The sequence below is a fragment of the Castor canadensis genome, chromosome 4, assembly GCF_047511655.1.
Source record: "Castor canadensis chromosome 4, mCasCan1.hap1v2, whole genome shotgun sequence".
Classification (NCBI taxonomy): Eukaryota; Metazoa; Chordata; class Mammalia; order Rodentia; family Castoridae; genus Castor; species Castor canadensis.
The window spans coordinates 91014357-91030192 of NC_133389.1; the positions used below are offsets into that span (position 1 = coordinate 91014357).

At 40.5% G+C, this 15836-nt stretch overlaps 1 protein-coding gene across 3 annotated transcripts in view; it reads left to right on the forward strand.

Moving 5' to 3' along the window:
- Positions 1 to 1128: 1128 nt before the first annotated feature.
- Positions 1129 to 15836, forward strand: part of Acmsd (aminocarboxymuconate semialdehyde decarboxylase) — a 65775-nt gene continuing 51067 nt past the window's right edge. For 2 of the 3 annotated variants that reach the window (XM_074070619.1, XM_074070618.1), the window contains exons 1-2: positions 1129 to 1344; positions 10404 to 10448. In XM_074070619.1, coding sequence (XP_073926720.1) covers positions 1288 to 1344; positions 10404 to 10448 — 102 coding nt within the window. In that variant the 5' untranslated portion in view covers positions 1129 to 1287. Of the gene's footprint in view, positions 1345 to 6234; positions 6413 to 10403; positions 10449 to 15836 lie in introns of those variants that run through there. The other variant, XM_074070620.1, reaches the window with a different exon arrangement.

Genomic DNA, 15836 nt, shown 5'->3' on the forward strand with positions numbered 1-15836 from the left:
AATTTAAGGCTTATCCATTGTGTTCTGGTTCAGTGAACTTTTCCAGAAATGGAATTTGAAAACTTTTCCAGTTTTCTTCCAAGCTAAGCATCATTTATTTACAAGTATGTCTGTTATAATTTATCCCTAATCCAGTTGAATTACAGCCAGAAAATTTTTGACTGTTTAGTCTCCATATTGTAGAAACGGAGATGAAAAAGCTCAAAGCAGGTTTTGCCAGGGATCCTGAGGTCCCTTGAGCACTTGAAGCTTTCCAGGAAGAGGAAAGAATAGACCCAGAGTAATATAGGACTGTTCCAGGCTCTCCTTAGAGGCATGACCACGAGCCCCACTTTATACTCCAGTGGCAGCTGTCCCCACTAATCAGAAAACTCTCAATTAAATTGGCTTCTGTATTCTTTCCCTGATCACAGGCTGTACAGACTTACTTGTTGCAGGATATCTATTTCATCCAAACTTATATCCTGGCACATAGTCGTTCTTGATAAATGTTCATTAAATGTATGTATGAAGGAAGGAATCACTGAATGAGTGAAAAAACAAAGGCAATGAAGGAAAAATATGACATGAGTGGACACTTTCAATGATTTAAACATAAAGATGAAACTTCCCTACCATTTTTCAACATACTAAACTTACATGAATAAGGTAGTCGCTAAATATTACTTAAAGTCATAGAAATAACTAACTGGACAAAAAAATTAAAATTGGTTGTTTCTGAGAAATAAAACCAAGTATAAGAAGAAGTGAATCAGGGATATGTCATTTTTTGTTTTTTTCTTTGTCTTTTCTTGTTTGGTTCTGGGATCAAACCCAGGGCCTCATGCATGCTAGGCAAGCACTCCACCACCAAGCTATATCCCAGCTCTGTTATTTTTCTTTAAAAGCCCTCTGTATTATTTTATTTTTAATCATGTACTATTTCACTTTTAACTATATACATCATGATAAAATAGAATTGGGGCTGCTATATATCTAATGCAGCCTGCTGAATTTTTGACCTTAGAAGATGAATACAGTCCTGGTTTGTTTGTTTTTTTAATTTTGTGCTGAGTTGAGTCCTGTTTACCAAAGAGTATTGACCCAAAGCCAGGTAGATAAACAGAATTTTGAACTTTAATAGGGCAGTTCCAGTGGACCAAGACTGACTGGCCAGACCTCTTGACCGGTACTTGAAAGTAACCACAAAGGGACAGAGCAAATCAATTAACTCCAAGGTTTTCATGGAAATCTCTTGATACCAAAATTTCTTGGTTTTTTACAAGTGTTTCCTTTGATCCTGTGGAGATGAAAATTGACATCCATAGTCATATTCTACCAAAAGAATGGCCAGATCTAGAAAAGGTAATGGTAATTAATTTGCTGAATTATTTCTGGAACTTCTCCAGGGTTTCTCCAATGCCTCTATTTATAGACCTCTCTCTTCTTTGGGGAAGTGGATGTTTCTTTGCTCTGGGGATTATTTTAAATTACTTGGTAGATCTCATTTCCTAGTTTTTAAAAATAACTTTTATATTTAGTTTGAAAGAGCATTGGATCAAAGAAATAAGTGCCATCTTGAATTCTCTTTTTCCACCTCAAATGAAGCATTCTTTTAAATTTCTGGACAATTTAAGTCAAGAAGAGTTACTTCCTTCTAAATCACATATTTATCTACTGGATAGATACCTGCCAACTACAGGATTTAAAGTTACAGTTTCAACTAGAAGACTATTAAAAATGGAATGTGATAGGTTTTGAGTTTTAAAATGCATTTCCTTTTCAAAATGCTTAAAATAACTTTTAGAAGCACCAGGAGATAGCTTTGTGAATCTTTTTTAGTCTATTTTAGGACACTATCTGAAATCTTTCCTTTTTGATCTTTAAGCTGTAAATCCTTGTTATGAAGAACTAGAAGTAGGTGCATCAAAAAAATCCCTAGAATAGATTGTATGAAGTCTTTGCACAATGAGTGTCACTGAAGAGTATTCTCTGCAAAAAAGATAAAAGGGGAGGGAGCTGGCAGTGTGGCTCAATGGTAGAGTGTTTGCCTAGCATTCATGAGCCCTTGTTTCCATCCCAGCACAAAAAAAAAGAAAGAAAGTATTCTCCATGCTTCTCTAAAGATGGCCAGCGTGGTGGTGCAGACCTGCAATCCCAGGTCTTGAGGCTAAGGCAAAAGATTTGCAAGTTCAAGGCCAGCTTGGGCTACATAGTGAGTCTCAGTCTCTCTCTCTCTCTCTCCCTCTCTCTCTTTCTCACACATACACACACACACACACACACATACACACACACACACACACACACACACTCACACACACTCACACACACAAACTGAATAGGAATTGAGTAAGTACACACCAGGCGCCAGTAGCTCACACCTATAATCCTAGTTACTCTCAGGAGGCAGAGATCAGGAGGATCACGGTTCCAAGCCAGCCTGGGCTTGGAAGACCCTATCTTGACACCTAACACAAAAAGGGTTGGCGGAGTGGCTCAAAGTGTAGGCCCTGAGCTCAAGCCCCAGTACTGCAAAAAAAAAAAAAAAAAAAGAATTGAGTAAGTACTAAAAAAAGGAGGAAAGTGGGGAGAATGAGAGACATCTTAAATTACCTAAAAGTTTATTGAGGCTGAGTAGCAGGTTTCACCCAGTTTTTAGCATTCTGCTAGTACTTTCACATCACTTACAACGTTTCATCTTTTTCACCTCAAGAGAGGAAAAGTCCGAACTGATTAAAATGTTGTTCATTGTGCAAGTAAAATTAAACTATTTTTTTCTTATAGCTGTCTCCTGTAAGCATTTCTTTGTCCATGAGAATCTTAGTAAGATGAGTGGTAGAAACTGTAGATTGAAACATTCAAATGACATTGAACTATCTTTGAAAGCCTAGCCTATTACAGATATTGGTAAAATGGAGCCCTATCACCCCCTCCAAAAAAGAAGTCTAAAAGCTTACATGGGAACATGGTGTTCTTAATGTGGTTGTCCTCCTCATATTTTATTAAAGTGTAAACACCATGATGTTAATGATTTCACGGGAGGAATGCACCAGTTACCTCGCAGGAGTTCTTGGCTTCTTTGAAAGCTACATGCAGTTTCTTACCTTTTTTCTTTTCCTTTTGACAGTATTAGGGTTTGAACTCAGGGCCTTCTGCTTGCTGGGCAGGCACACTCCCATGAACCATGCCCTTAGCGCCCCCCTCCTTTTTTCTTATTTCTTATGGTACATACCATTCTCTATCCCTCGTTTATGAGTAATTGTTTAATGAATGGTACAATGAATAAATTAATTGGTTTGTGATGCAGGTAATAAAAGAGATAGTTTATATCCCCTAATCTGAGAGCTTCAGAAGAAAAACAAATTTTAGCATATGATATACTGGTTCAATCAATTGGCAGCAGAGAGCGTTAACTCCAGCATTACAGCTTTTTCTTCTCTCCCTCTCTCTAATATCAAAGACACCCACATGAAATGCTTTGGGAGCTTCATGGTGGACTTAGAGTACACTGCCCACTTGAACTTTCCCCCTGAGAGTATCCAGCATGATCCAGCCATGTACAGAATGTCACGCAGTAGGGGCTCCAAGCTCCATGGTATACACCTCCTTATCCAGATAAGGATTTGGTGGGGGGGAGCAGTTTGCCAGGAAAGCACTCTACCACTTGAGCAGCCTTTTTACTTTAGGTATTTTTCAGACCTGGCCTCAGACCAAGATCCTCCTACCCATGTTTCCCAAGTAGCATACTACTATGCCTGTTTTGTTGGTTGAGATTGGGTCTTGCTAGCTTTTTTGCCCTGGCTGGTCTTGAGCTGTGATCTTCCTATCTCCACCTCAAAAGTAGTTGAGATCACAGGTATGAGCTACCATACCCAGCTCAGACAAAGATTTTGAGGTTTAGAGAGTGCTATGGTCTGAATGTTTGTGTCCCCTATAAACTTCCTGTGTTGAAATCCTCACGCTCAAGGTGATAGTACTAGGAGATGGGGCCTTTGGGAAGCCATTAGATCATGAGGAATTGGATAATACCCTTATAAAACAGGCCCAAGGAAGCTTGTTTGACCTTTCTTCCATATGAGGAATCAACAAGAAGGCCCCATGTATGAACCAGGAAACAGGCCCTCATCAGACATCAAATATATCAGTGCCTTGACTCCCAACTTCCAGAACTGTGAGAAATAAATGTCTGTCACTTATAAGCCACCAGTTGATGGTATTTTGTTATAGCAGACCAAATATACTAAGACAGAGAGCAAGCCAGTCATAGTTAAGATGTTTTCATCAGTAGAGGAAGGAATTTTCAGTTCCTTTCACAGGTAGTCATAAGGCACATTGTACAAAAAAGAACCTAGCTGCTCTATCTGTTTTTTGCATTCTTTTTTGTTGTTGTTGTTGAGACAGGGTCTCACTATATGGCCCAAGTTGACCTCAAACTCATGACTCTCCTGACTCAGCCTCCTGAGTGCTGGGATTACAGATGTTCCTTGGCAACACCTGGCCTCTTGTTGCATTCTTAGTGTGGCATAGGGACTTAAAGTAAAGCTTCAGAAATCCCCAAAATAATTTAAGCCAAAGCTCATTGTTTCTGAGGAACACACTCTACAGTCTCCTTGAGAAGAATGGTCCTCTTCCCATCAAGCCTATGTACTATAACAAGACCTTCTCTCTGAGCACTGAAGATTATTTCTAAATAAGCCACAAGAATAAAGGCCCTAGGTCTTCCCTATCTGGAAGCTGTCTCCTCTTTGCAGAGAAGAGAATGCATCTATCAGCAGCCTATGCCACAACCCATCTCCCATTACCTGACCACCACCCCAAGCCTATCTCCATTTAAAGCAGAGAATCTGTCATCTAAAGCTGACTGTTTTTATGTGTTCTGACTCATGCAGGGCCCTAAAGGCATTGTTTAAACTGTTTAGGAAGTGGAAGGATTAAGCACATGGGGCACATAGATGTGTGTCCTGGAAACTTCCCAAGCACTTGGTCTGCTGGCCCTTACACTGCCTCCCCCTCCGATCACCAATTGCCTTGAAAGACCCAATAACCAGGCTTCTCCTTACCCTGCAGTCTCACACATGCCGCAAGCATAGAGATGATACATTTCAGAATACTACTAATAATAATGGCAACCATGATAGGCCGAATTCTTTGTTCTTCTAGGGAGAAAGTCAAAGAGAAATAATTTGATTCATATTAAACCTTGTGATATGCTCTGGACATGATGGCACATGCCTGTGATCCCAGCCATGTGGGAGGTATAGGTAGCAGGATCACAGTCTGAGGTCAAAGCTGGTAGGGGAGGATATCTGAAAAATAACTAAAAAATCAAAAAGATCTGGAGGCAAAGCTCAAATGGTTGAGCACAAGTGAAGGACTTTAGTGTAAGCTTCACTTCCAAAAAATAAAAAGCAGCAACAAAAACCTTGTGATACATGCAGATATTTATATTGTTAACCCTTCTTGGTAGATGAGGTGCTTGATATTTAGAAATGAACCTAAAGCTATATGGGATCACATTTCTCCCTTCAGAACATGACCACCCCATCTACCTTGAGAAAACTGCTCAGAACACGTTACTGCTATAAGGGACATCCATGCTTCCCTCCACTCCCCGGGGTCCTCCTTGACACAAAGGCTCTCAACTTGTCACATTCACATAAGATGCTGAGAGAAGCTTTGTCAGGTAGTTACTGGAACCTTCCATCCCATAGGTCAGGCAATTGGATCTGTTTTCCTTGAAGTATCAGCAAATCAGTAATGAAACAATTAGCCCCAAACTGCAGTATTTCCCTACTAGGAGTGAGATAAATAGAAACTAAATGTGGCTGGGATTCTTCTCCCTTGTCCCTCATTTCTACTCTACATGGTCAGAGTAGAATGAGTATTAAAGTGACATCAATGACAGCCCAGTTTCTTTTGTCATCAAATTATTTCTTGGTGGAGAAAATACTTACTATTTTAAAACCTCAGTCTCTGATCTTTTCTCACTATTTTCCAAACTTTCCAATAAAAAAATAAGCCAGTACTATTTTTATTTGAGAAGATGAAGTCCCTTTGGAAGAAATGTCTTCTTTCAAATGTGCCTTTCCTTCTTAAAGATTAATAGACACACCTCCACAACTTTGACCTCTTGTGCAATGAAGAAACAGAAAAATAGAGCCAACACGTCCAGGCTGATGATTAACTAATAATGACAAAGTACTAGGATTTGAGAAATTTTTCATTTTCACTTAGTAATGATGGTTTTAATCAGAGTCATAGTCAGGATTCTTAAAATAAAATCTAAGGTGGAAAGAGCAGATTCCAGGGAGCTTAATTAAATGGTCTCTTTTGAATAAGAACCCACACTCTGCTGTCACAAATAGGAGGATCCTGGCTCAGGAAGCCATGTGAAAGAGGTTTCAGGTGGCTCTACACAACAATGATCATGGTAAGCTTTTGTCTTTTTTCTTCAGCAAGTCTTTATTGATCACCTAAGATGTGCACAATAGTAGGACTTGCAAAGGCTCTCTTACAGTGGGGTTTTAAAAAAAGTCTGGCCTTTAATTAAAAAGCATATACATAAATCTTCTTTCATTAGTAACCATTGAGTTGTACTTGTTCAAGGTAAGGTTTTCAAAGACAAAAACCTCAGACATAATTTGACTTTTAAACAACTATTCTGAGGAAGCAGATATCTGGCTTCATCACTCAGGAGGAGCATTGTTCACCTCATGAAGGTGTAAGGTTTCCAAGATATTAAAAATGCCACTCAGAAAGCTGAGCACAGAGGTTCACACTTGTAGTCCATCCCAGGTACTCAGGAAACTGAGGCAGGAGGATAGATTGAGCTCAAGAATTCAAGGACAGCCTGGGAACATGTGAGACCCCATCTCAAGGTTGGGCATAGTGGCTCATAACTATAATCCTAGCTTCTCAGGAGGACTGTGGTTAGAGTCCAACCCTAGCAAAAAGTTCATGAGACCCCACTTCAAACAATGGCTCGGTGCAGTGGTGCATGCCTGTCATTCCAGCTATGTGTGGAAGCACAAATAGGAGGATCACAGTCCAGGCCAGCCCAGGCATAAAGTAAGACCCTATCTCAAAAATAACTAACACAAAAAGGACTGGTGGTGTGGTTCAAGAGGTAGAGCACCTACATAGCAAGCACAAGGCCCTGAGTTCAAATCCCAGTACCACCAATAAAAGAAACTCATTCAGTTCATCCATTTTGACTCATGTGTATCCATATCAGAAACATCTCTTATATATGAAACAAAGTTCCCTTGAACTTTTAAAGTTTGCTCTTCATTTGTCATGCCATAAATGCCTATGGGACTCTGGTCATTGTCAGTCAAACACTTTCAGACTGTGAGGGCCTCCTGACATAGCTCTGACTAAACCACTCCCAATGTTACACATTTGAGACTGAAGGTTTGGCTCAGCCCAGGATGAGAGGTAAGGGACTCTATGGAGTCTAGACCTGAAGCTGAATAGAGTTGCTTTAAATACATTAGGTCTTTAAAGGGGCATGTGGGGTAACAACCCTTCATGTTTTCCAGGAAAGGGATGGCGGAACACAGAGTAGCAAAGATCTCCTTCCTTCATAGTTCTCTGCAGTATCTGACCCCAGAGCATTCCAGCTACAGGTAGAATACAACCATCACCACCATATCACCACTCCCTGCTGTCTTCTGCCACCATATCTCCCCTCCCCTCTGCTACTTCCACCACTGCTACTGCCATCGCCACTGCTATGGCCACCACCAGTACCACACTATCCTTGGCACCACCACTGTTGTTATAATGACTGCCAACTACCACCATCATCTCACTCTCTCCACCATTGCCATTAGTACCACCTACACCTACACCAGCACCATCACCATCGTTAGCATTGACAAAGCCCTTTCTATAAGCCAGGCCTGATGTCACTAGTCTATATGGAACAAGCTCCTTCTCCAGTCTGAAACCAGATACCCTTTTCACTCTCCTTCTGCCAATACCAGCCGGCCTAAAGTGTGGATCAGGTTCCCAGAGAACTTATGCAGCCCTGTCACAGTACGTCTCACACAGGAGTACAGCTCTCTCTTTCTCTATCTCCCTCTACCTCTCTGTCCTTCCCCAAATGGAATACTTCTCTAATCTACTAACATTCATATGTTAAAATTCTTTAGAGACTAAAAAACATTAAGACAGAGAGCAAGGAAGGAAAGGATAGAAGAAGGAAGAAAAACAGCAGGTGTAGGGGGAGGAAAGAAAGAAATAAAACCTTTTTCTTTTACATTAAAAATATCAATGGCAATTTTCCAGTTCAAGAGCACAATGCTAGTCTCAAGCTTACTCTAAAGTATAACTGATTAAGATCCTAATCATAACTGATCCAGTTATATTTTATAACTCCAATTGGAGGAGTTATTCTCCTCCAATATTCTCTTGCAGCTTTTTCCAAGTGAAGAGAAGGTAAAAGTATAGGGGTACTGAATGCCTGAAGGGAGGAGAATGAGGGTTTGCACAGGCAAAGGAGAAATCAGGTGTAGGGAGGAGAAGCTGGGCTCCTGTCCACAGTTTCCCTTTGTGCCCAGCTTGCTAAAGAGGGTCACTGGGGGAGGAGTAGATGGATTTCCAGAGCTAATATGATTATTTGGAGCTAGAACTAAAGAATAGACCTTAACCTGGGTAGACTAAGACTGGTTTAGAATTAATTCAAATCTTAGGACTTGGCAGGATCTTGCAGCTGGTAGATCCCAATCACAGTTAAGTACCCGAGTGCACTGCAGTCCAGGCTGGAGGAGACAAGCAACGGACAAGCTGTACTCCTGTGCAACACAGACCATGACAGGGCTGCATGAGTTCTCTGGGAATCTGACCTCACTTTGGGTCAGCTAGTATTAGCAGAGGGAGATTGAAAACAGTGTCTTGGATTAGACTGGAGAAAGACAGTTCCACATAAGCTGGAACTGTCCGTTTTCACTTTTATTTTCTCTGCCCTAGTAAGGCTGGTCATGAATGAATAAATGAATGAATGAAATGATATTTTAAAACCCATAGTTACATGAGTCATATATACCTATGTTTTAAGGCAATGACTCTCAATTTTTATTTTTATGGGTTGTTTGTTTGGGTTTTTGGTGGTTACTGGAGTTTGAACTCAGGGCATCATGCTTGTACTCTACCACTTGAGCACCACCCCCAGCTATCAATTTGTTTTACTTTGACTCCCCCGAAGAAATGTACTTTATATCAGGACTCAGTACAAACATTTACATACATAATTGGAAAATTTTTTCGTGAAACATACTACATGGGAGACTTTTCTGTTCTGTACTGCTGTACGCTGTTCTGTTGTTTTCTGTTCCATTCTTTTACTATCTTAGCTCACATTTTTCAAGCATTCTGAGATACGGACTCAAATGCAAGTAGTTCACTTTGGAGATGACCCCAGGAAACACCAGTAGACTGGGGAGGTGAGATAGGGAAAGTAAGGAAGCCAATGCAAGGTTTGTTATCCAGTAGAGAATGTGAGCCTTGCCTCAGAGTTATCCTACCCAGGGGTGGGGTACTCCCTCCATTATGGATTGAAGACTGCCAGGCAAGTGGGGAGGGAGAGATAATTTCCTGGTACTTCTGACCTGCTAAAAGGGCTCCATCAAAGAAGGAGCAAAAGGGAAGCCCTTAAAGAAACACAGGCACTGGCAGTCAGAGATGGGCTGGTGTGCACTGAAGCATTAAAGGGAGGGGATATGAGTTGGGACATATGCAGCATCTGCTACTCATCCTGCTTCATGTTTCTAACATGTCTGGGTCCCTATCCACTAAATTGATTCCATGAACTAATCATGGATTGAAACCCACACTCTGAAGAGCAGTGTATTCCCTAAAAAATGGTCCTTATGTTCTGTGTACTCCTGGTAGACTATGAAATGATTTTGAGTAGTTCATAAACAAATACATTTTGATGTTGATTTTCACTTTATATTTTCAAACTGAATTAGGAGAAAAGACAAAACCAGTACTTCTGAGATTTAGGATTTTCTGTGGGGAGGAGGGCGTAAGGGAAGGGTGAAGGAGGGCAAAAATGGTGGAAGTAATATGTATTCACGTATGAAAATGGAACAATGAGCCCTCTAAGGAGTGAGGAAGGAGAAAGGAGAAAGATGGAGGGGGTAAATCTAAGATATAGTGTAAATACTTTTGCAAATGTCACAATGTACCCCCAGTACAACTATAATGTCCAATAAAAACAAATAAATAAATAAATTTAAGAAAAACAAGTAAATTGATTTAAACGTTAAATATTGAATAAGCAATACACAGGTATTTGGCAAATAGGAAGGTGATGCCTGAATGGCTGGGGCTCATGATCCTTTGCCCTGAAGCTGCACCTTTGTTGTAGTCCTCTCTTTCCTCTTTAAGTCTAATTGTGCTTCTCCCCACTGCAGAGATTTGGCTACGGAGGCTGGGTGCATCTCCAACACAACAACAAGGTGAGTTTTTCCCAAAGCAAAACATGACTAGGACCCAGGGACATCCTGAGCCTTGAGATACCTTTATGTAGACTGCAGACTGGACCTCCGGGGAATTCAACTCTTCTGTTCTCACATTAACTTGGTAGTAGGCAAGGGAGCAGCACTGCAATTTCTCAGAATTATTAGGAAAAATTGGGGTGACTTCAAAGAGCTGCATGTATGAAGATAAAAATTGGAATTTGAGACTTTATTAAGAAATATATCTATCTCTCTCACTCTCTCTCTCTCTTTGTGTGTGTGTGTGTGTGTCTCTGTCTCTCTCTCCCTTCCCACAACAAAGAAAAATAAAACACAACAAAACCAAATATGTATTTTTTACAATTTCAGTGGTCAGGGATTACAGTCACTACAGAACAATATGCAAATGATACTATTATGCAAATTAGCCAAGAGCAATGAGACAATCTGGTATTTGGGAAATTCTTTTTATTCTCCTACACTCCTTTGGTGGGCAAACATATTTTGCCGATGATTGATTTAGAGGTTCCTGTTCTCTGAAAGATCTTTCCAAAACATTTCTCTGTTTGCCCTACTTGATTATCTCTCTCTGTCTCTGTCTCTCTCCCAGTGGTACTGGGGTTTGAACTTGCTTGCTAGGCAGGTGCTCTACACTTGAGCCATATCCCCAGACCTTTTTTTGCTTTTAGTTATTTTTGTGGATAGAGTTTTGTAGTTTTGCCTGCATAGCTGAAATTACAAGTGTGAGCCACCACACTTTTCCCCTACTTGTTTCTCTTTTTAATCTTTGTTTTTTCAGTGCTCTTGAAATGAATTCAGGAGTAGTTTTTTGGCCATGGTAAAGTCTTCCTAAGATTTGTAAAATATCACTTGGGTTTTTTTGGGGTGGACATTTACAAAAATACAAATAGCAAGCCAGTCCTTTGTTAATATGACAACCTGCCAGGAGTCACATAGAGTGGGAGTGGAATTGTGCCCCATTGGAAAGCACACCTGGAAGCATTTTGAAGGCTTTAACTCAGAAGGGTACACATAGGGTCTACTTCAAATGTGTAAGTCAGAAGCAGCAAAAACCATCTGCTGAGTGCTTCTCGGGACCATGGAAACACGAACACGAACACATACACTTACACACACACACATTTACATTATAGTTTGCTTTTTTACACACACACAATCTTGTCTGATTCCCGACTGCTATGGACAGAATATTTATGAGCCCACACACACACCCCAATTCCTATGTTGGAGCCCTAACTCCTCAATATGATGATATTTGGACGAGGGGCCTTTGAAAGGTAGTTAGTTAGATAAGGTCATGAAAGGAGCCCTCATGATGGGATTAGGACCTGATAAGAAGACACTCTTTTTCCACCATTGAGGACAGCATGAAGCCAGACATTTGCAAGCCAGGAAGAGGGCCATTACCAGGAACTGAGTCAGCTAGCACCTTGATCTTGAATTCCACAGCCTGCAAAACTGAGAAATAACTGTTGTTTAAGTTATCCAGTCTATGGTATTTTGTTATACCAGCCCAAACTAAGATACCTACTCCCCTGGTCCCTGCTCTGAAGATGATTTTCCCCTTGCTGAGTAGCCAGGCAGACACCCACATGAATGAAGAATATAGACAGCAGCAATTTTGTGCTAAATGAGCAAAAGAGACAATAAAAAGTAAGGAAGTTCAGAGGAGGTAAAGAGCCCAAGGTAGGGACTCTTTATCCCCTTACTTGGAGATAATAATAGAACTGGAAATTAAGAATCAGAAGTTCCAGTTAGGCTCCCTAGGAATTAGACTCTGAGACAGAGATTGGCTGCAGGAGGTGTATCAGAAATGCTCTTGTTGCAGAGAAGGAAGAAGGATAGACCAGAGCTGTGATGTAGTCTCAGTGGAAGCCTCAGCTAAACCTACATGGAACTCTAAAGCTAACCTTCAGATTTCTCCAAAGATAGGGGAAGAGGGAAGTATAAAAGAGAAGGGTCAATCAGTCTTAGAAGGGAGCTGCCTTGGAAATAGAGAAGGATCCTGAGGGCACAGCTCTCTTCAACCAAGGCAGTCCCCATGGGAGCTAAGAGCCAAGATCCGCCTATTGGCAATAGTTCTAGCAGCTGAGAAAACATGTCCTTTATTCCTGAAAAGGGATCTGGGTAGCACATCACACCATCCTCCTGGAGAAGGACTTTAGACATTACTTACCCTAAGTTCTTATTTTATAATATCAGAATCTGAGGTCGCAGGAGGGTAGGTGGTTCACACATAGGATCCAGGGCTCCTAACCCCCACACTATCACACTTTGCACTACACCATGCTGTTGTTGCTTTAAAAAATACTAGAAACATATTTAAAATGGGTTATCTGGATGGAGATGGTGGCTTGGAGGAATTCCTTTAAAAACATTTTAATTTTTAAAGATTTTTAATCTTTTATTTTTTTCTAAACTTTTGAAAGTTTAGAAAAATGGAGTTGCTCCAATTACTTGGATATTAGTTTAGCTTTAAACTCTTAGTTGATATTAAGTCAATGTGAAAAAAAAAAAATAACAGAACCTAAGAAATCACTAATCCCTATCCTCAGCAACAAGCACATTTTTCTTACCATGGATCCAGCATGAAGGATGCAGAGAGCTTAGTGAGTGTGATTTTCCTACAATGTAATGAGGGCCCTGTCTTCCCAAGAAGATCAAACTCTAGGAAATTATAGCAATTAACTATTGCCTGCCTGATAGACAACAATTACCAAAAGTCAACCCAGCAACATTGAAAATGACTTCAGGTAAACACTGTATTAATGAATCTCCTATATCACTCAGTATTCTTCATTGCAAACAGCAGAATCCACTCTGGCTAATTTAACTAGACAAGCAGCTCATAGACTTCCTAGTGGTAGGGGAGCAGAGACCTAGCTTGGAGGCTGTGCTAACCTGAACGATGTCCACATCACAACTAATAAGCTGCTCCATCAGTGATTAGAGTGTTGTCATTCCCTGTCATGGTGAGGACACACATTGACGCTGCTGAGACTGGAGACCAGAGCTTTGCCAGTGCTACATCAGTCATGTGTGACCCCTTAGACAACACCTCTCTCTATCTACAGGAAGACTCTGCATGTCCCTCACCCTGCTCACTTCCAAACCAAAGTCAAAAGTGGGTAGTGCCTAGAGCACATACCAGTGCTCCACCTACAAAGAAGGCTAAGAAACCACTTTGGATTCTACCTCAGGAAAGCAGATTCATTAAGTGAATATTTCTTCATGTGTAGGAAGTGTTCTAAGGATTTTGGGTGGCTACAAGCATCACAAGTTTAATGATTCATACTTTACAGATAGAAAAATGAGGCTTAAACTTGAAGAGCCCAAAACTTAGCTAGTTAGACTGCTTGTAAATAATTTAAGAAAATTTAACCTTGGTCTGTCTGACTGTAAAGACTATGCCCTTTGGCACTTTACTATACTGGGTATTTTATGGTGACTAAGCTTTCTTAGTAAAGAGCAAAAGGAAAATAAAACCTCTAATCTACCAGATGAAAGTTTGTTTCCCAATCTTTTCTGATTCACCATCACCCTTCTTGAGTGCTTTCTTTGCTAAATGGAAAGACCTGTGTTCCTATATCCTGTATGTGGAATCAGTATCAGTCAGGATCCTTCATTGCAAGCCACAGAAACCAACAATGGTCAGTTTAAGAAGAAAAGAAATTTGTTGAAGTTATTTTAAGCTCTTCAAGAATTACAAAATGTCTGGGGCACCAATTTCCTAAAATGTGCAGAAACTAAAAGCAGGCAGGCAAATGAAGCCCCAGGCAAGGCCACACCACAGAACAAACTAGCTAGGAAACTGCTTCCCTCAGCTGGCCACTGGCCACTTCCACCACTGCCAGTAGACACTACTGAAATCACTGGCACAATAAATTTACCTGTTCTGTTCTTTTTGTATCACTTGCTCTTGATTCAAAACTAAGCATTGACTGATCAAGATGGGGGTGGGGAGGTCAAACATTTGGGCTTTGGGACTTTTATAGAGGGAGACTATGTCCTGCCTCACCAAGATTCCTGCAGGAGATTCCCCAACCTAGGAGGGTGGTTCAGATATTGGCATGTGCAGCCGAGGATCAGAAATGAGGCACATCAGTCCTGATGCATTGATATCAGAGACCCAGTTCTGATAGGTGTGTAGACCCCTGTTACAAGTCATTTGATCACTGATCTGTTCCCTGGTCCCTGAGAAATGAAAATGTGAATCTGGGGTCTTCCTCAAGTGTGTAAGATGTGAATGGCTGTAGCACTTGAAAGTGAGAGGTATCTGGTTTTCTCCATACTGAAGATGGGGAAAGTCTTATCCACGGAGAAAAACAACAAGAAGGGAGCTCTGGGAGATCTGTCAAGGCCTGAGAGTAACTCACGGTCAAGCCAAAGGAAAGCAAGGAGGACAGAGGACTCCACTAAGCAGAACTGAAGGCTTCTGATCACCACACAGCTACTTTGGCCATCCTTTAGGGTCCAAGGATAATCTTGAAGCCCTAAGCACTACGAGAAGTGGTCTGACCTGAAAGCAGAGGAACACTGAAAGATATCCTGGATCCTACTCTCTATACATCATTAACAACAAAAAATAGTAACATTTAACTCATGTGAGATACTCTACTAAGTACTTAATGTGGATTATCCCATTTCACGCTCACAAGATCCCTTTAAGGCAGATCATATCAACATTTTAAAGGTAATTCACAGTATTATCCATATTTTAAAGATAAGCAAACTAAGGCATGTTGTTTAACTTGCATAAGGCCACACAGTAAGTGGTAGAATGGGAATTTGAACTTGGGCAGTCTGATTTCAGGTATCTGGCCTAGAATTTTTCCCTTTCCTTTAAGAATCACACTCTGGAGGGCTGATTTATAGACCACTTCCATGTTCTGTACAACCAGTTAGTTTGGCCTCCTGCACTGGAGATTAAAAAGAAGTATATTCCATCATGGTTGTACCAATGTACATTCCCACCAACAGTATACAGGGTTCCCTTTTCTCCACATCTTTGCAACATGTTACCTCTTGTTCTTTTTATAATAGGAATCCTAAAGCGTATGAGGCAATGCCTTATTATGATTTTGATTTGTATTTCCCTGAGGATTAATGATGTTGAGTATTTTTTCATTTATGCATTGGCCATATACCCAAGAACACAAACTTTTAGTTGAACAAGAGAAATAAGTTGAGAAAATCTGCTATATTACATGGTGACCATAATAATAATGTATTACATAATTGAAAATTGCTAATAGAATAGATTTTAAGTATTCTCACCACAAAAAAATAAGTATGTGAGGTCATGAATATATCAAATAATTTCATTTAGCCATTCTACAGTCTATACACATATTAAAACATCATGCT